The sequence below is a fragment of the Pseudopipra pipra genome, chromosome W (assembly GCF_036250125.1).
Source record: "Pseudopipra pipra isolate bDixPip1 chromosome W, bDixPip1.hap1, whole genome shotgun sequence".
Classification (NCBI taxonomy): Eukaryota; Metazoa; Chordata; class Aves; order Passeriformes; family Pipridae; genus Pseudopipra; species Pseudopipra pipra.
In genome coordinates this window covers 29022777-29042876 of record NC_087580.1, presented here as the reverse complement: position 1 = coordinate 29042876, position 20100 = coordinate 29022777, and the positions used below count along the sequence as shown (strand labels likewise).

Below are 20100 nucleotides of genomic sequence, written 5' to 3'. Positions count from 1 at the left end.
TCAAGGGTTGGACTTGATGATCTCAGAGGTCTTTTCCAATGTGGCTGATTCTGTGATTCTCTGATTGCCATTCCTATGGCAGCACATGCTTGAGGCTCTATCCCCAGGGGGATAGAGATGTCTGTCCATATCTATCTCCAAGGTTAGTCTGTAAATGTGTGGTGTTAGAAAAGCAGGCTGAGTTGTGGGCTGGTTGTAGAAGGAGAAAGAAGCCCAGAGGCCAGTGCAAGCAGGCAGCCCTCAGCTTGCACGTGATGTCCCCTCCCTGCAGGTTCCTGTCCTTGAGCCCAGGCCCTGAGGTGAGGCTGAGAAGTGGCGCGGAGGTGAGCCCAGTGCTGGGATGGTGGGCACCCAGGAACACAAACTGTGCCTGGCCACGGAGCCTGCAAGGAGGAGCAGAGACAGCGGTGGCAGTGTGGGGGGCCAGGTTGTCCCTGTGCCTTCCCCTGCAGGCCCTGTCTGTCCCTGCTGGGCCCCTGTCCATCCCCATCAGGTCCCTGCCCGTCCCCCGCGGGCTGAGCTCCCCCCAGGAAGTGCCGTGGAGCTGAAGCTGCTGCCATCCCCCCCCTGCAGCCGCTGCCCCAGCCAAGGGAGCAGCAAAGGCAGGGCCAGGAGCAGAGGCAGCAGCAGGGGAGCCCTGGGGGGGCCGGGAAGGTCTTGTGTGGGTCAGGAAAGAGGCGCTGGGCACGAGGCCGGGGCTGTGCTGAGCAGGCCCAGCCCTCACATCCCCCCAGCCAACGCCGGCTGCCCGGGGGGCTTGGGAGGGACCCCCAGCCCGTGTGCCCCACACTGAGCTGGCAGAGAGAGAGCCAAGGGACAGGGCCACGGGTGAGGGACAGGCAGGGCCATTGCAGGGCCACGGTGAGGGCACAGCCTGTGGCAGCAGAGCTGCCCAGGGCCGGGGGCAGCCGGGGGTGTTTGTACCAGCCAGTGCTGGGGCTGAGCAGAGCACGAGGCCTCTTGCAGACCCCTGGAGCAGCCTCCCACTTGCCAGCCCTGCCCTGGTGGGGTGACACTGTCCCTTCCTGCAGGACACTCCCCCCAAAATCTCTGGCGGGGCCTTTTGTGTCTATTCCTGGTTGCTGATTGCTTCTGGGGACCTGAGGGCCCCTCTGCAATCCCATCCATGGGGCACAGTCTCCTCTCCAGGGCTTTACTCACTGCAGACTTTGCAGGGAAATCTGTGCTGGCAGCTGCATCCTGAGCCCCAGGGCAGTTTGTATCCCTGAGTGCTGATCCATCCAAGGGATCCAACAGGTCCTCTGCCATTCCATCCGTGCACCAGGAGTCACCCTGCTGCCCTTGACTCCCTGCAGAGGAACAAGTGCCATCTCTCATTTTGGGAGAAGCCAGATGCTGCCCCTGGGCCATCAGAAGTGGTGCTGAAGCCTCTTTCAGCCCAGCCCTGGGTGCAGTTTTCTCATCCCCTCACCGAGTGCCCGCTCCCCCAGCCGGCACTGACCAACCAGGGCGTTTGGCACATGTGGTTTGGTGGTTTGAAGAAACAGCCCTGGGCTGGCAGGGGGCCAGAGAACCTCGAGGAACAGCCCTGGCGAGGTGCCTGCACTGGCAGAAGGCCAGAGGATCACTACTCCACAGAACCGGCTTGAGCTCTGGGTGAACCTGAGCTGAAGGGCCTGTGAGCTGTGGATGAGTCCAGGATGGAGCAGAGACCCCCCTGCAGCCCGGGAGGTGCCCACGCTGAAGCAGGGGATGCCCAAATGAGGCTGAGAGCCCGTGGGAAGCCCCTGCAGAGCCGAGGGAGCAAAGCCCTGGTTTCCCAGGCTGCCCCCACACCCCAGTTTGTTTTTGGGAGAGTTTTTTTGGTCTAATCTTTATATTTTTGAGTATTTTTTAGCTGAATCTCAACTTTTTGCAGTTTGGGTAGGTGAGGGTCTTCTTATTTCTGAGGAGTTTTTGTCTGAATTGCGATGGTTTGGGTTTTTCTGGGCTGAATCTTGGTGTTTTGGAGGTTTTTATGGTCACAGGATGCCCGGTGAGTTCTAGAGATGGACTTGGGCAGGAGGAACCCCCAAGCCAACACACTCAGCCCTTGTTTTCCCCCCATCAGGATTTGTCCCTCCCAAAGCTTGGGCGGATGGAGGAGGAGGCTGCAAGGAAGAGGAAGATGCCTTGGGCCCCCCAGGCAGGTGAGGAGGAAGTCAGTGTCCCTCTGGGCGGGTGTTGTGCTGGCTCTGTCAGCCGAGCATGGCCCCGGCTGCAGGACAACCCCGCTGGCGCCGCCGTCCTGCCGGGGCCGGAGTTGGGGGGATGTCCTTGGCCTTCCCTGTGGGCCGGAGGCAAATCCCCTCCCTGTCCTTCTTGCTTCCTGCCCCAGGCCCCGAGCTGAGGACGGAGAGCCCGGAGGACAAATCCCCCCGTGAGACCCTGGTGGGAGAGGCCGTTTTGAAGGGCTCCCCGGCGCAGGAAGGCAGCGGGGAGGAAAAGGGCTGGAGATCCCCCTGCAGGAGGGGCTCCAAAGCCATCCCAGGGTGCTCTGAGGAGGAAAGACCCAGCCTGTGCCAGGAAGGTGGTTGGAGCTTGAGCATGAGCTCCAACATCATGGTCCCAAGGCAACCTCCCGCTAGAAAGAAGCCCTTCAGGTGCTTGGAATGTGGGAAGAGTTTCAGGAAGAGCTCCCATCTGCTCCGACACCAGCACATCCACACAGGGAAATGGCCGTACATGTGTAGGGAGTGTGGGAAGAGCTTCAGAGACAGCTCTGATCTCCTCAGCCACCAGCGCATCCACAGTGGAGAACGGCCCTACACGTGCGGGGAATGTGGGAAGAGCTTCAGTGACAGCTCCAACCTCCGCACCCACCAGCACATCCACACTGGGGAACGGCCCTACACATGTGGGGAATGTGGGAAGAGCTTTAACCAGAGCTCCACTCTCCGTTCCCACCAGCGCATCCACACCGGGGAACGACCCTACAAGTGCTTGGAATGTGGGAAGAGGTTTAGCACCAGCTCCAATCTCCACACGCACGAGCGGACGCACACGGATGAGAGGCCCTTCCGCTGCACCGACTGCGGGAAGGGCTTCAACCGGAACTGCACCCTCGTCAGGCACCGGCGCATCCACACTGGGGAGAGGCCCTACAAGTGTGGGGAGTGTGGGAAGAGCTTCGCCCAGAGCTCTACCTTGACCTCACACCAACAGACCCACCAGTAAGGGAAGCCCTTACCAGTGCCAATATATTGTGTGAGTGCAGGACTTGAGGTGTGTGGGATTGTGTGGACACAGAGAAAGAACTAACATTCAGAAACATATCTGCTTCCCTGTCTCAATTAATAAACCCCAGAGTTTGACACATTAATAATATCCATAGCAATTGTGATTTGACAATATATTGTGACCTGCATATGCACATATGAGCAAAGGGACATTCGAAATAGGTGTTGTAGTTTCTGCAGTTCTTGTGTTATGGGTTAGGGTAGAGAGGATTTGAGCTAAAAATTGTCTGAACATTTTGAGAGTGCAGAGACATCTGTCTGACCATCACTAGATGTGCTTTGATTTTAAGGCAGAGCACGTTAAAGAATGCAATAACTTAACGCCAGCTGCAGTCTTGAATTTTTGCTTTTTCAGCAATAACAATAGCATTAATAATTACTAATAGTTAATGAGCTAACATGCAATAAATGTATCTGCTCATTTTGACATATGTGTGTCGCTGGAACAGAGAGATTTCTCTGAACATTTTTTCCTGCACTCTGTATGCCTTTCTTGCCATGGAAGTGACAAGCTGTATTGTTTATACTTATAGACTGTGTGAAAATATGTGATATTTATACTTGTTAGCTGCATGTCTAATTATAAGGTTTGAGAACGTAATATGTTTATAGTAAGAAAGCCTTGAGAAACTGGAGATAATGAAACACCTGCAGATTTAGGAAAACCCCTAAAAGCATATTAATTAGAAAGAGCTTTTTATGCCAAGGATGATTTCAGGTCGCATGGACAGAGCCTCAGATCCAATAAACTGAGAGCATGAGATGCGTGCACAGACTGAGCTATCCAATCACCTTGATGTGAGCATGTACCCTGAGCAAACTAAACTGTATAAAAGTTAACTGATTTAAATAATAAATTGGACATTGCTTCGATCATATTGATCGTGTTGCTCTGTCTCTGTACCTCCTCATCGATATCTGGTGCCCGTAGCAGGGACTTCTTCGTCGAGTTCCGAGGGACGTGAGGTGAATAGAAGGAGTTGGGAGAAGCAGCCGTTAGAGGTGGCGCGTCCCCCGGCGCTATGAGAAAAAAGCTGCATGCAGTACAAGAGAAATCTTGCCCTGATCAGGTGAGTCGACTGAAGAAAGGAAAACAGGGTCTACTCTTTCAAAAGAAGAAGAGGCAGTGCAAACACTCCTTTATTTAATTCTCTCTGAGAGAGATTTTAATTATGACAAAAAAACCCTTAAAGGGTTACTAATCCCCACAGCTAAAGCTGCCTTTGAGGTATCCATTTGGGACGCTATAAAGGAACAGTTAGGGGAAAAAATCACAAGAAGATATGACGAAGCAGCTCACTATTCTACATTGTGGCAGCTGCTGACTGAAACAGAGCAATTTCTAAGGACTGAGAGGCAAGTTACAGCTATAGCCTATGCTGCGTTAGCGAGCAGCTGTGGTTGTTTGAAAAACCTTTTCTCTGAGGTAGTAATGGTTTGCCCCACTGATAATACTGGACCAATCAATAGTCCACGTGCGCCCTACAGAAATTACATGCCCACAGAAACGGAAGAGAAGGTGGTGAAAATAGTTTAGAAGGTAGGTAGCTATGATCTGAGCCACGAGGAAGCAGGGGGCCAGTGAGCCCCTCTGGGGGCCAAGGGCCCCCAGCTCCAACTGAGGCCACGGGAGACCCGGTGTAGTGTCAAAGCTGGACTGGGTCCTGTAATCAAGAGCTGGAAAAGTTTCCTTACTGTCAGCAGCAGCAGAAGACACTGAAAGCGGCAGCGGAGCAGTCCTGAACAGAGACAACAGTGGCTGAAAGCCAAAAGGTAGCCAGGAGCAACAAGATAACGTGAAGCCGGCTGAAAGACGCAGAGATGTTCCTGCAGGAGGGAGAGCTGGCAACAAAACAGAGGAAAACTCAACAGAGCTGGTTTGGGGTGAGACTGTATTACTTTCCCAAACCCCAGAGACTCCTTGAAGAGGAGGGGTGGACTTCCAAAGCCTTAAGGGAGTCCCGAAATGCAGCAGCAGCTGGAGAGAGGGAGAAAGGAGCTGAAAACCCGGAGTTGTCCTGAGAGCTGAGCCAGGACGGGATGCGGAGGAGGTGGCCGTGCCCTCTGCTGCTGCTGTTGCTGCTTCTATTCTGCTACTGAGCTGAGACAGAGCAGAAGAGCTTTGGTAAGACTGAACTGAAAGCTGCCCTCAATGTTCTAACCCAAGAGGAGTGAAGATCTACAAGGAAATTCCCCTAAGGCTTGGGCTCAGGGTTGAAATTTCCACAAAGTAAGAACAAAAATCCTAACTGCTATATTTAAATCTGCTGCCCTTGGGAAAAATGGAGGACACTAAGCAGTGCCACAAAAAACTGAAATAAAGGAACTGTGGCCTGAGAAGTGATAAAAAGACTCTTTTCTTCTTGGACTTTTATTGAAGAAGAGGAGAAATTTAATTTAATGTAAATATATATGTGGGTGTAAATAAACCTTTGTAAATATTTTCCCCTTCCCCCAATAATGAATGGTTGTGTTTTGTCTGAAAACTCTCCCCATGGGGTGAAAAAGATATCAAGTCCATACCATCACTAAACCCTCTCACAGGAGCAAACTGGGGGGGGGTGGGGGGGGGGAGCTTGAACTTAAAATATTTCCTTTTTTGTCTCCTGTTTACTTTTTTCCTGTCCATATTTTCCCATTGCACACAGTGAGTCACACACTGAAGTCACAAGATCACTCAATCCACAGAGGGAGGAAAAGAGAGAAAATGAATGAAATGCTCTATTGTGCAGAGCTAAATCTGCACTTACCCCAATATTCTGGGCCTACAGGACCTTTATCAAACACATTCTGCAGCATCTGTTCACTGGGGAAACATCTGTGTGGGTGGCCAGGCCCAAGGAGTGGTGGGCAATGGAGTTCCATCCAGGGGTGTTCCCAGGGCTCAGCACTGGGTTCGGGGCAGTTCAATCTCTTTCTCAATGATCTGCACAAGGGGATGGAGCGCAGCCTCAGGCAGTTCCCAGGGGACACCAAGCTGGGGGGGAGTGTTGATGTGCTGGAGGGCAGGAAGGCTCTGCAGAGGGATCTGGACAGGCTGGATCCATGGGCCCAGGTCACTTGGAGGAGGTTCAACAAGGCCAAGTGCCAGGTGCTCTACCTGAGACACTTTCATCTGGTCAGTCCCATCCCCCTGTCCATTGTTGGATGTCACTCAGGAGCCCAACTCTTGGCTCCCTGTGCATCTCCAGGACGGACTTTCACAGCCAACCTCTCTGTCCGGGTGGCAGGAGGGCCTACCCTGATAAGGCCTAAAATCCCATCAGACAATGCCAACAGTGCCAGCTCTCATGCAAGCTGTCTGTGAGATCTGAGAGTTACCGGTGGCACCATGGGAATGGTTTTGGTGTTGGATGATGCTCAAACCAGCCTGGTTCACCCAACTCCAAACACACATCCTGCTTTTGGAAGTTGGATGGGACAGAGGAGCTGGTAACTGGCCTGTACCTTTGGGAGGAGCAGTCAGTCTTTTCCTACTAGAGAAGTCCAGTCCCCTTTCATCCAGGCAGGTTCTTCTAACACAGCCCTTCTTGGGCTAGATGTGTGGAGACTCCTTCCTTGGGTGGGGACGCCCTCCAAGGACACTCCTCAAGGCTAAGCAAAAGAAATCTCCCCATGACTGTTGGTCTGGGTGAGTTACATCAGATCTCTACGTAATAATTATTTCTTTAATATAATTGTTTCAATAATTGCTTCAATATAGTGCACCATCCTATCTTATACTGTACTACTAGTAGTTTTAGCCTTATTCTTTGAGGCTCCGCAGTGGGACAATGGCTCCTTGATTCCATGAGGTTGCACTTTTTCCCAGCGTTCTTGGGCTCCATAAGGCCCTGCAGTGTGACAATGGCCCACTGATTCCATCATTTTCCCCAGTGTCACAATGGACCCTTGATTCCATGAGATTCTACAGTGTCTCATTGGTTCCCTTTGGTTCCAAAAGGTTCTGTGATGTCACACTGGCCCCTTCATTCCCTGATGTTCCACAAAGTCCCGGGTCCTTTTGATTCCATGAGGTTCCACAGTGTCCCATGTTCCCTTTGGTTCCAGGAGGCCCCAGTGTATTCCCATGACCCCTGGATTCCATGAGATTCCACAGTGTCCTGGGGTTCCCTCCCGGAGTTTTGGCAGTGTCCCGGGGTCCCTTTGTTCCCAGGAGGTTCCTTTGTTTCCATCAGGCCCTGCCACGTCCCAGAGTTCCTTTGGTTCCATGAGGTGCTGCAGGGTCACAATGTCCCCTTTATTCCATGAGGTCCCACCATGTCCCAGGCTTCTTTTGATTCCATGGGATTCCACAGGGACAAAACTCCCTGCTTCTTATCCTTATAAAATACGTGGGCCCATTCTATCCCTGCCTGGGATGGAGCACCATTGTGTTTCTGCAGGAATGGATCCATGGCCATCCTGCCACTGCGACAATTTAATGCTGCAGAAACGTCACTGCAGGCCCAACCCTGGATGCAGGAACAGTCTGGGAACTACAGGCCTGCTCCCATTCAGCAGAGCCAGTCGGGGTCCCAAAGAGCACAAGTGATTGACTGCAACCCCTGCAGTTCTCTGGCATTGCTGGGGACAAATGCATGAACTGCCAGGAGCTCTGCAGAGCCCTGACAGTGCCACTGCAATCCCAAGCTGCATTGCCCGGGTCAACCCTCAGCACAGCCAAGGCCACAACCCTTCCTGAAAGGTGTCCCTTCTGGGCAGGGCCAGGGGGACAAACCCCTCCATCTGTCCCTGCACATGTTGTGTCCAATTCTCATCCCCCACTTAGGGACAAAGTCAGGCTACATTGGGTGTTTAGCTTTGCATTTCCTTCACTCTTTCGTGCTTCCAACACACACACACCCCAGTCTGGGCAGAGTCTGGCCCCCCAGAGAACACAAGACCTGACTAGTTGTGGCTCCTGCTGCAGTGGCTGCAACTTGGGCCACAATCTGTGCCAGGAGCAGAGAGGTCCCTCCCCACAGAAACTTCTTGGCAATGGAGTTCTTAAGAAAACAGGATGGGCTGTGAGGATCACTTGCAGGGCACAGCCAGGGAGGTGTCTTGAGCAGCCTCCTGTTTAACAGGACCAGCTTCTTCAACCTCTTTTCTCTCTCTTTAATCATGCTTGTTCCTCCAGAAACCACTGGGATCCTACCCTTACTTTGGTTCTTTCCTAGGTTCCTTCCATGATAAGTCTTTCCCAGTCCCCAAATCCCCTTTCTGGCTGCCCATCATGAGTCTCAGAGCCCGAGGCCGAATCCCCCATCCTCAGCTGCAAGGTCACCCTGAGAGGTTCTGCCTATGACCCACTTTCTTAAAGCTTCATACAGATACCTTGGAACTTCCTTTCAATTAATTTTTTACCTTTTGCACTTAGAAGGGATTCTCCAAAAACATGGCAATTCATGTCCTCAACATAGAAATTCTTTGGAGAAGGAGTCTGGGACTTAAGACTCAAAAAATCACAGAATGATTGGGCTTGGGAGGGAGCTAAAATGTCATCCGGTCCAAGTCTTCAGACATAGACAGTGACATCTTTTACTAATTGAGGTTATTCACACTCCCTGACCTTGGACAAATGCAGGGTTGGGACATCCAGTTCTCTGGAAACCTGTTCCAGTTCTTGCCGCACTTATTGTTAAATATTTCCTCTTTTTATCCAATAAAAAACTCTTCTCTTTCAGTTCAAAGCCACTGCCCCATGTTCTGCCACTAAAGGCCTTGGTAAAAAGTATCCCTGTGGTTTACTTAGACTATGAGCACGATATTTTCATCTGCAAAAACATTAATGAGTGCCCAGAGATCTCCCAGGATGGGTTTTAAAGGTCTCAAGTACATGAGCACTAGAGAGGGGCTAAGGAGCTGTGGCCTCAATGGTGTGGAGACTGAGGACAGTAGAGGACAGCCCTGAGAGGGCTTGAAGGAAGGATTTAGAGACGGTGCATCTTTTAGTCAGAGCAGAAAAGAGCATGAGAAAGAAAGAATTAATGCCAAGTGCAGCTGGGGAAGGTCCTGAGTGGACATAAGGAAAAAGGAATTTCACTCCATGGAAAATGCTGTGCTGCAACACATCACCCAGAAGGAGTCTGGATGAGCCCAAGGCTTTGTGTGTGCAGGAAGAGCCAGGGAGGACGCAGAGATGTCAGTGCAGGAAGGTGCCAGCCAGGTGGGGCAGCCGGGGGGATGACGACAGCCTGCAGGGAAAGGGGCAGGGCATGGACACCGTAGGACAGCCTGGGCTGGAGAGGAGACAGGGAGGGGGAGAAGCTGAAAGGCCCTGACAGAGTCACCTTCTGCAGGCCTTTGGCCAGGGCTGCTGTCTGTGCCCCTGATGCCAGGAGGAGGGGAGTGGCCCTTGCAGCCCTGGGGCCTCATGGCCTCCTTGTCCCTGCTCAGCAGCCTGGCAGGTGCCACCCCATGGTCCTGCCCTTGGCATCGCACATCCCACATCCCAGTGCCCCAGGAAGAGCCCTGAGGAATGAGGCAGGGACAGGGTCTCCCTTTCCAGGGGCTGGGGGTCAGGGCTTGGCCTGTTAAATTCAGGAAACAAGTCAAGGTTTATTCACCATCAGAGCCACCTTTCCCTTGCTTGTCCATCCTTGTCATCACTGTCTGCAGTTTTCTGCTCTAACTGGAACCTGGGGACACATTCTCAGTTGTGTCCCACAGTGAGACTCATTAGCACTACAAGAAACTTCAGTGTTTCAATCTCACTTTGACTTCTTGAAAAGTTGTTTGAACTTCCTCTCAGGGACTGAGTCTCATGTAAACAACACCAATCCCCTGAGGGTCATGAAATGCCTGGGGCTGTTGCTGTGCTGCTGAGCTGGGCCAGGCTCCTGGCACACAGGGAGCTCCTGGCAAGCAAGAAGAGCTTCAAAGAGACAGCTCTGCTGGTGAGCAGCTCCTCTGCACAGCCCAGCAGGGCTGAGGGCACTGCCAGGGCAGCTCAGGGACACCAGCAGGGCACAGACAGAGCTTCAAGGGGCTCAGCACTGGCAGGAGGGCTGAGAGCTCCCTGCAGGAGGAATCTTGGCAGGGCTGCACACGGTGAGTCTGTGGCTGCAGGTCAGTGCAGTGGCAGCTCCTGGAGGCATCTCCTAAAGCTGGCCCAGCCCCACTGATGGGATGGGTGAGCAGGGGCTGTTTTGGAGCACTTTGGAAGAGCTGTGAAGCCGGGGGTGCAGCCAGGGGTGCCCAGGGCTGTGGGGCAGAGCAGGGTCCTGCAGCCCAGGGTGCTGTGCTGGGCAGGGACTCTGCTGCCTGCCAGGGGCAGCTCTCAGCCGGCCCGGGGAGCTGCTGCCAGGGCTGGGGGAGAAGGGCTGTGGGCAAGGAGCAAACCTGGAAGGGGAGGGAGGTTCTTTTCCATGTCTCGATGTTGCAGGGCCAGACCTGCTCACAGCTCCACACCACTACACCATATTGAATGGAGAATTTTTTGCAAAGCTCACAGAAGACAGGGGCTACAGGAAAGGAATTAGTCCTGAGGTGTGTTTCCTGCTTAGCCATTGTAGCATAGACATTGTTCTCTCAGTTCAGGAGCCTGCACTGAAATTCCAACTCTTTTACTCTCAGAAATGAATATTTCAGGCAGGATCAGAAATGAGCACAGGATCCTGGGCAGTGCTGAGCCTTCCCTTGGGGGTGGGCACTCTCCTGTCCCAGCCCTTGGCTTCTCTGCAGGAGGGCTCCTGTCCTGCTCTGTCCAGCACAGCTGCACAGGGGACACTTCACAGAGCTGACCTTGGAAACAACATTGTCCTGCTCTCATCACTGCACATGTATTTGTGGATGTGTTTTTTAATATTTATTTGTGTGAAATCAAAGTGAATGCAGCACAAGGGAAAGAGCAGGTGGGAAAAAGGCTGAAGGACTCTGCAGCTCCCCTGGCTCTGTTTTAAACCACAGAGAGCTCAGCCCTTTTGTCTCTTGTCTTTTCTAAAGATTCTTCACATTTTTAGCAATAAAAATGAGAATTTTTACTCCTAAAAAGAACACTCTGCAGATTTAATGGTGGAACATATCTAACAGAAGAATTATTCTAAGGACAATAGAAACCTCTGCTCTGCAGTCCACAGTCTTGTGATTAGGGGGGTCAGAAATGGAGCTTTTCCATTAAAGGTGAGTTACATCTGACATCCCTTCTGATCATCAGAGCTGTCACAAACCAGCTCCATGTCACCACTGCAGCAGAGCAAAGCTGAGCCCTTGGCAGCACATGGGCAGAATTCTTGCTGCTCACACCACTCTGAGCCAGCACAAGGGAAATACAAATGGTTTGGGGGGATTACTAAGAAAGATGGAGTATCTTTGCTGAGAGGGGTATCTCCTAATTCTTCCCTGTCTTTTCCTTTTCTGAACAGACCCTGTCCTAAGGAACAGCAAATGTCCAACAGCAGCTCCATGCCCCAGTTCCTCCTCCTGGCATTCTCAGACAGGCGGGAGCTGCAGCTCCTGCACTTCTGGCTCTTCCTGGCCATCTCCCTGGCTGCCCTCCTGGCCAACGGCCTCATCCTCAGCGCCGTAGCCTGTGACCACCACCTGCACACCCCCATGGGCTTCTTCCTGCTCAACCTCTCCCTCACAGACCTGGGCTGCATCTGCACCACTGTCCCCAAAGCCATGCACAATTCCCTCTGGGACACCACAACCATCTCCTACATGGGATGTGCTGCACAGGTTTTTCTCCTCATATTCTTTCTTGGAGCAGAGTTTTCCTTCCTCACCATCATGTGCTACGACCGCTACGTTGCCATCTGCAAACCCCTGCACTACGGGACCCTCCTGGGCAGCAGAGCTTGTGCCCACATGGCAGCAGCTGCCTGGGCCGCTGGGTTTTTCAATGCTCTGCTGCACACAGCCAATACATTTTCCCTGCCCCTGTGCCAGGGCAATGCCCTGGGCCAGTTCTTCTGTGAAATCCCTGCCATCCTCAAGCTCTCCTGCTCACACTCAGGCTACCGCAGGGAAATTGGGCTCATTATGGTTACTGCCTGTTTAGGGTTTGGTTGTTTTGTTTTCATTGTGTTCTCCTATGTGCAGATCTTCAGGGCTGTGCTGAGGATCCCCTCTCAGCAGGGACGGCACAAAGCCTTTTCCACGTGCCTCCCTCACCTGGTTGTGGTCTCCCTGTTTGTCAGTACGTTATTCTTTGCCCACCTGAAGCCCCCTTCCATCTCCTCCCCATCCCTGGACCTGACCCTGTCAGTTCTGTACTCAGTGGTTCCTCCAGCAGTGAACCCCTTCATCTACAGCCTGAGGAACCAGGAGCTCAAGGATGCCATGAGGAAACTGATAACTGGGTGTTTTTCAGAAGCAATAAACTCTCCTTCTTCTGCATGTTATTTACCTCATTAAAGGCCAATCCTGTTATGGACTTCATGAAAGGCCCACCATACCTTCTCTTATTTTTGCTTCTGATAGGAGTGTTATTTTTGTGAGAATTTGTTCACATCAAAAAATCTTTATATCTATAAATATATCTATAAGGGTATATATATAAATATCTTTTTATATATAATCACCATTTTCAATTCAGTGTTTTCCTTTCTAGCCTGGCCCACAGGCTGTACAAATTGGCAATTGTACTCACTGTGTGTTTAAACCAAATAAAGAACTCTGCATTGACTTGTTTGCCTGACATCTTTCCTCTCTGACTTCTCTGCAGCTGCAGGGTCGGAGCCCAGTGCAGAACTGGGCCAGAAAAGAGTCCCAGCAGAGCAGCACTGCCAGGGAGCAGCAGCCCTTCTCCTGCGTGGCCTCCTCTCCCTTCCCTTCCACACTGTCCTGCAGAGCCCTGTGTTGTTGGAGGTCTCAGTGCTCTGGCAGTGGGTCCCAGTCCTGCTGCAGAACTGTCCAGGGACTGCAGGCAGGGACAGCCACGGGCACTGCTGGCACAGAGCTGACCTCTGCAGCAGCACTGCCATCCTGCAGGGGCATCTCCTCAGGCCAGGGCCTCAAAGCTTCCATCTGCTTTCCACTTTGCTCTCCAGGATGTGCCCAACACAACGCCCTGCAGAGGAAAACAGCAGTGACCAGCACAAGGGTGGGAGTGCTCAGGGTGGGGGCACCCAGCAGTGCCCTGGCACAGCCAGCGCCGCTCCCAGCACTGGCCTCTCACCCCAGGCCATTGGGCTTGTTCTTCCCTCCAAGGAGGGACATCAAATGACCAGCTCAGGGGTCCATGTTTGCACTGCATGGACAAGACATGCCCCTGTGTCACGGCTTGGGACTGGGGGGGTGGAAGGCTTAGACAAAGTTGATGGCAGAAGCCGTCTCGTTGAGCTACGAGGTGCAGAAAGGACCCCTCTGCTTTCTAAATTCCTTCTCAGAGGGGAACCTGGGGGTGGCTGGATCCAATCTCAGGCTCAGATTTTGGTTTCAATTGAAGGAATTATAGAGGTGTGATGCAATCACTTTGTCCTGCAGGTTTTAGTGATGGCAAATCAGAAATATTTCTATAAAATGAATGATTTATTATGACAAATGAATAGACAATTGATCAGGCAAGTGAACAGACAAAAGACCTTAAAGACAATTATTTACTACACAGCCAAAAACTCCTAGCAGCATAGTGTAAGATATGACAGTGCCGTCTATCAAAGTAACTCTATTAAAGCAATTGGATCAAAGCCAGCAAAAAGAAACAATCCTGAAACAGAGATTGAGGTAACTCACCCCACAACGACAGGGGGTAGTTCTCTCTCTTTCACTTAACCCCTGGGCAGTGACCATGAACAGCTGTCCCTGCTTCATGGCAGAAGCTCCACACACTTCAAGGAAGTCTGTGGAAGAATCTGCCACATGACAGTTGGACGGGGCTTTTATAGTTATCAAGGGTTTGACTGCCAGACATATTTGCAGGCCAGGGAGCAGCTTGTCTGTCAAATCTTGCTTCAAAAAGCAGGAAGTGTGTCTGAAGTTTCATGAAGTATTTTGGGTTTAGCATAATTCAACATTATGCTAATTCAACATTATTCAACACCAGCAGTGACTCAACACAGAGAGTGTGCATTGTTTGCATTCTCTTGACCATTGTTTAGGTATTGTGAGAGCAGAGCATCCTGCCAGAAACGGCCCCTTGATTCCATGAGGTAGCAAAACCTCTCAGGGTTCCTTTGGTTCCTCAAGGCCCTGCAGTGTCACAATGGCTCCTGGATTCCACGATGTTCCAGAATATTCCAGGGTTCCCTTGGCTCCAAGAGGCTCCCCCGTGTCCCACCGGCCCCTGGATTCCAGGAGGCCCTGCAGTGTCCCAATGGCCACTCGGTTCCAGGAGCCACAGCGGCTGCCGCCGGCGTCTGTGCCCGGAGCCGCCGCTCCCACGGGGCTGCCGCACTCACCGCCGGGGTTGCCGCTCGCGCAGCCGCCGCTCTGCCCCGGCTGCACCGGGACCCGGCACCGCCTCGGGCCTGCGCTGCCGCCTCAGCGGCCACAGGGACACAGGGATGGGGGACCTTTGCTCTGCCACTGAGGGGGCCTGGCTTTGTTCTGCTGGGGTCTGGGCTTTAGGAAAATTGCTGTTCATTTTCATGCTCCACTGGAACACCTCCTGAATTCCAAAGGTTTCCTAATCCAGGGGCAGGGGTTTCTATGGCATCGGAGGTGCCGCCCCTCGGGACACATTGTCAATAAACCATCCAGCTGACTGGGATGGGTGTAAGAGCTGGGGAACACAGGACAATGAGTCATCCCCTGAAAACCTTGGAATATTCCCTGCCTGAAATCAGAACCAAAATGGAACTGTTCAGATGGAATTTCCAAATACTGTGGAAACTCCAGTCATTGCTGACACCAGGATGGAAATTCAGCAGATAACTAAAGCCAGTCACCTTGGGAGCCCACAAGCAGCAGGGCTGAGGGAGGCCCTGGCAGCTCCCCAGCACCTCCCTCTCAGTGGGACACCTCTGGCAGCCTCTCCCAGCTCGGGAACCCTCCAGTTTCCAACACTCCAAAGACCCTCACTGGTGCCCAGGACAATTCTGATGCCCCTCAACAAACACTCCTCCAGCTGTGACCCTTGTCTGTTGGCAAACACAAAGGGATTTTGGGGGAGTGTTTCCCTGACAACAAGGAGAATTTGGGAGAGGGAACTTTACCCACCCAGCTCTTGATGTGTCCACACATCTCTGCCTGGGTGTGGGTGTGAATTGACTGTGGTGTGAAGGTTGTTATTGTGAATCTATAATTCAGTCACTGTTAAAATTGCAGCAAATGCTATTGAATCACTTGAAAACTGCTCAATTGGTCAATGATTAAGTGCTACTCATGTCTTTTGCCCCCTTGTCTTTGTTTCTAAATCCTTTGCACCCTGATCCTCTTGCATCCCAAGGCTCTGTGTAAATCATTCCTTTACATAAATATATATGTATTTTTTGTGACGTCCACTTTAAAATCTTCCTCCTTAGCAAAACTACAAAACAACTCCAATTTGTTGTTGACATCTTGAAGACAATTAAAGGAATGAAAATAATTTGTTTTTCCGTGTTTTAATGAGTCCCACAGTGTGTTTGGAGTTGCATCAGCTGTCAGTCCAAGATGGGCCATGTCAGAACTGGTGAGGTTGGGGGGTGAGGAGCAAGGTTGATCCTACGTGGTCAGTGTGGATCTCCGAAAGGGCACACTCAGCATCAAGATCACTTGGAGAACACCTCTGTCACCTCTTCTTTGAACTACAAAATATCCATCATTGAATTAAAAAAAAAAAGTAAAAACTTTGAAGACTTGTTTTGAAATTGCCTTGAAGACAATTAAAGGAAGACAAAGAGATCCTGAGGGATTTCTGGAATTTAATGAGCCCCACGGTGTGTTTGCAGCCCAGCCCATGGTCCTGAGGTACTGAGAGAAGATTGAAGCAGCTGCTGAAGAAGTCAGAAGCCAAACTGCAAGTGCCTTGAAGCATTGCTGGGCCCCACTGAGGGCAGGCACTGACAAAGCCTCCCCAGGGACTCCTTGGAGCAGCTCCTTGGAGGCCAGGAGTGCGGGCAGACAAAGGCTCTGGGCAGGCCCCTGCAATGCTGAGCAAAGCCTGCCTTGGTTTTGTGGAGCACAAAGGCCAAGGCCTGAGCCCCAGGCCCTGGCCCAGCAGATCCTGTCCCTCCTGGCTGGCTCAGGGCTGTTTGGGGGGCACTGGGATGGGAGGGGGAGGAACAACAAAGGCCCAAAACTGGGCAACCCCTGCCAGTCTCCTGAGGGAGGGGCGAGGCAGAAACCAAGTGCAGAACCTGCCAGGCAAGTTGGTTGTGGTGGCCTGAGTGGCAGAGGCAGCTGCCAGAGGCAAGGGGACAAAGGCCTGGGTGCCTTTGGGCCTTGCAGCCCTGCCAGAGCCCTTGGCCATCTCTCCTGCAGGCTGTCCTGCCCTGGCCCTGCTGCTGCTCTGGCCTTGCAGGCTGCACACACCCCTCCTGCTTTCCCACCCCCCTCCCAGCAGCATTTCTCGACCCTCCCTGATGTCTCTGCACCAGCTCTGGCTGTTGCCATGTGCACTTGGCTTTATGAACTTGGATCCTGAGCCCCTGTGCCACAGGACATCCCTGCCAGAGCCAGGCCCTTCTCCTGGGGGTCACTGCAGAGCTGAGCAGATCCAGGTCACCTCCCATTCCTCTGCCAACCCCCTGGGCCTGCTCTGGGCCCTGCAGGTCCTTGCCCTGCTCCCAAGGGCTGTGGGGGTGCTTAATGGTCAGGGCTTGGGGTTTAGAGCTCAGAGTTGGGATTAGGCAGAACTTTGGGAGGTTTGTTGTTCTGCTGGCAGTTCATGATTAGGGGAAGAGCTTTTTGGTCTGGATTAGGATTAAAGCTTGGCTTTTCATACTGGTAATACAGGTTTGGGAATGGGGTGGGCACTGGAGTACAAATAAGGGTCTGGAGTTCTGGGATTGGGCTTTTTCTGTCTTGGAATTAGGGCAGTGGATTCCTTTCCATGGGAGGGGCAGCACTTTTGGGTAGTGTTGAGGCTTGAGGTTCCAAAGTGCATAAAGGTCTATCAGGAATGTTTGCACAGTCAGTGTTTCGGCACCCTCATCATTACCTGAACCTGGTTTTACCTCATCAAAATCTTTCCTCTCTGTTGGTCAAGCCCCTCTTTCCTTCCCCAATTATCTTATCCCTTTTGTCCTAGTTCCTCCCAACCTCCTCAGAACTTTCATGAGGATGGGCTCAGCTTTGTGATGATGCTGTGCAACCTCATGGACTCAAGGAGCCACTGTGAAACTGCAGAACCTCATGGAATTACGGGGCCATTGTGACACTGGGGAAAGCCATGGAATCAAGAGGCCACTGGGACACTGCAGGGCCCCATGGAGCCAAAGGAACCCAGGGACAGTGGGCAACCTCCTGAAATAAAGGGGCCATTGTGACACTGCAGAAACACATGGAATCAGGAGGCCATTGTGGCACTGCAGGGCCTCTTGGAAACAAAGAAACCCTGGGCCATAGTGGAATTTCATGGAATCAAGAGGCCGTTGTGACATTGAGGAACCTCATGGACTCAAGGGGCCACTGTGACACTGCAGGGCCTCATGGAACCAAAGGAACCCTGAGACATCTCAGACCCTCATGGAACCAAGGGGCCACTGTGCCTCCCCAGAACTCCATGGAATCAAGCAGAGCCGCTGCCTCCCCCCCGCCACCGCACGGACCGGAGTCCCCGGCTCTGCCCTGCTTGGACACCTCTGGAGTCAGCATGTTCTTGGGCAGCACAACTGAGATCAGAGAGTTTCCCAGAGTTTGCTTTGCCCCCTCTTTTCCCCAGGGACAGGGCAGCCTCTTCCCATGACCCCTCTGCTCACACAGGGCGTCCTGCACTTCTCCTGGCACATCCCATCTCCCCACAGAGCCTTTCCCCAGGGGAACACGTCTGTGCTGGCCTGAGCAGCCCTTCCTGCACCCCCTGCCCGTGCTCCCCACGGCCCCCGAGCTGGGGGGGCTGCTCTGCGGAGCACGGGGGCTGTGGGGCCCAAGGCCATGGGGGACTCTGTTGGGCTGTGCTGCTCCAGCTGGGAGGCAGAGCCAGCTGATGGTGCTCCCTGCCACTGACCACCTCCCACAGACGCTCCTGTGTGGCCATGGAGGGGGCTCAGAGGGGCCCTGCCTTGTTCCAGAGCTGGGACATCCTTTGGGGGATGCTCTTGATCGACCTGTTGAAGTTCACTGAGGGCAAGAGAAGTCACTTGCAAGAGTTTTCCCTCTACCTGTTGCATCCCCTGGGCTTGCAGAGCTCTGTTTGCCCCTTCACAGCAAGATTTAGTACTTTATCTCTGGGTGACTCCACCCTGGGCAGGATTCTGCTCCAGGGCTCCATTCCCTGCTGACTGGATGGGACGGGCTGTCCCTGCAGATCCTCTGTGCTCTCCTGCACTTCCTGAGTTCCTACAGACAAGTCCTCACCTGCCATCAGAGCCCTCACAAGTTGCAGAGCCCCAGGGAGGTGACTTGGAGACCATTTGCCACTGGCCACCAGCACAGAACATCTGACCCAGCCCTCAGTCCCTCAAGTACCCTAGTGAGTCACTTCTCTCACTGCAGGGACTGAATGGGGAAACAAGCAAAGCAATGAGACTTTGGAGAGTCTATTCCTTGGCCTTGTTCTTTGCACCAACCTTTCAAAAAGAACAAAGTCTTCAGGGGGATCCCCTTTCCTGATGGAAATGATGTTAAGGAGCCCAGTTCTGTCCCAGCAGTGCCCAGGGTCTGTCCCTGCCCATGGTCACAGGACTGACACACAGCAGGGACTGAGCTGCCAGAGCACTCAGGTCTTGGGCAAGGAGCAGAAAGGAGAGGGAGGCAGTGGAAAAAGAGCATCTCTGAAAAGGCCAAGAGCTGCTGCTCCCTGGCAGTGCTCCTGTACCAGGACTCTTTACCCCTTCTCCTCTGCACACAGGCACTGCCCTCCAGCTTCAGGGAAGTTGTTGGAGGGAGAATCTGGAAAAAAGCATTCAAGTCCTTTATTCTACTCAGAGATTGTGATTCCTTATGTACAGAATAACAAAATCAGGACGTTTGACAAAGAAATTGCTGCAGAAACTTTTATTTTCTTTAAATGCACACAGAGAATGATCCCTCATTTACACAATTGTGGGTCAAAACAAAGAGAGAGTGAATTAGGTATGAGATGAAGAATAAATTTCTGTGCTAACAACATTTAAAGAGGAAAAAATGTAGGAAGCGGCCCCCCCCCCCCACTCTCAAAAGCTTTAGAAGGCAGGTTGGGCCAGTAAATGGTTACACAATGACTGTTGTGCGGAAGAAAACAGGCAGGTTATTGCTCTTGAAAAGCATCTAGTCATCATTTTTCTCAGGGCATCCTTAAGCTCCTGGTTCCTGAGGCTGTAGATGAGAGGGTTCAGTGATGGAGGTACTACTGAGTACAGAACTGCCACCACCAGGTCCAGGGATGGGGAGGAGATGGAGGGGGGCTTCAGGTCGGAAAATGCACCAGTGCTGACAAACAGGGAGACCACAGCCAGGTGAGGGAGGCACGTGGAAAAGGCTTTGTGCCGTCCCTGCTGAGAGGGGATCCTCAGCACAGCCCTGAAGATCTGCACATAGGAGAAAACAATGAAAATGAAACAACCAAACACTAAACAGACACTAACCACAATGAGCCAAATTTCCCTGAGGTAGCCTGAGTGTGAGCAGGAGAGCTTGTGGATGGCAGGGATTTCACAGAAGAACTGGCCCAGGGCATTGCCCTGGCACAGGGGCAGCGAAAATGTGTTGGCTGTGTGCAGCAGAGTATGGAGAAACGCAGTGGCCCAGGCAGCTGCTGCCATGTGGGCACAAGCTCTGCTGCCCAGGAGGGTCCCGTAGTGCAGGGGTTTGCAGATGGCAACGTAGCGGTCGTAGCACATGGTGGTGAGGAGGGAAAACTCTGCTGACA

General features: G+C 52.5%; 2 protein-coding genes across 2 annotated transcripts; both read left to right on the top strand.

Moving 5' to 3' along the window:
• The first annotated feature begins 2611 nt into the window (after positions 1-2611).
• On the top strand, positions 2612-3180 carry LOC135405570 (zinc finger protein 70-like). The gene has a single exon (XM_064640277.1). The coding sequence runs from the start codon at positions 2686-2688 to the stop codon at positions 3175-3177; it is 492 nt and encodes a 163-aa protein (XP_064496347.1). The 5' UTR covers positions 2612-2685; the 3' UTR covers positions 3178-3180.
• Positions 3181-6854: 3674 nt separating this feature from the next.
• LOC135404959 (olfactory receptor 14J1-like) lies at positions 6855-12581 on the top strand. Its single transcript, XM_064639683.1, has 2 exons — positions 6855-6870; positions 11968-12581. Exons 1-2 carry the CDS (start codon positions 6855-6857, stop codon positions 12579-12581), a joined length of 630 nt encoding a protein of 209 aa, XP_064495753.1.
• Positions 12582-20100: the final 7519 nt, after the last annotated feature.

What these genes read in the sequence shown, in the direction of transcription:
- LOC135405570 (XM_064640277.1), top strand. Translation starts at nt 2,686, where the DNA reads ATGTGTAGGGAGTGTGGGAAGAGCTTCAGAGACAGCTCTGATCTCCTC.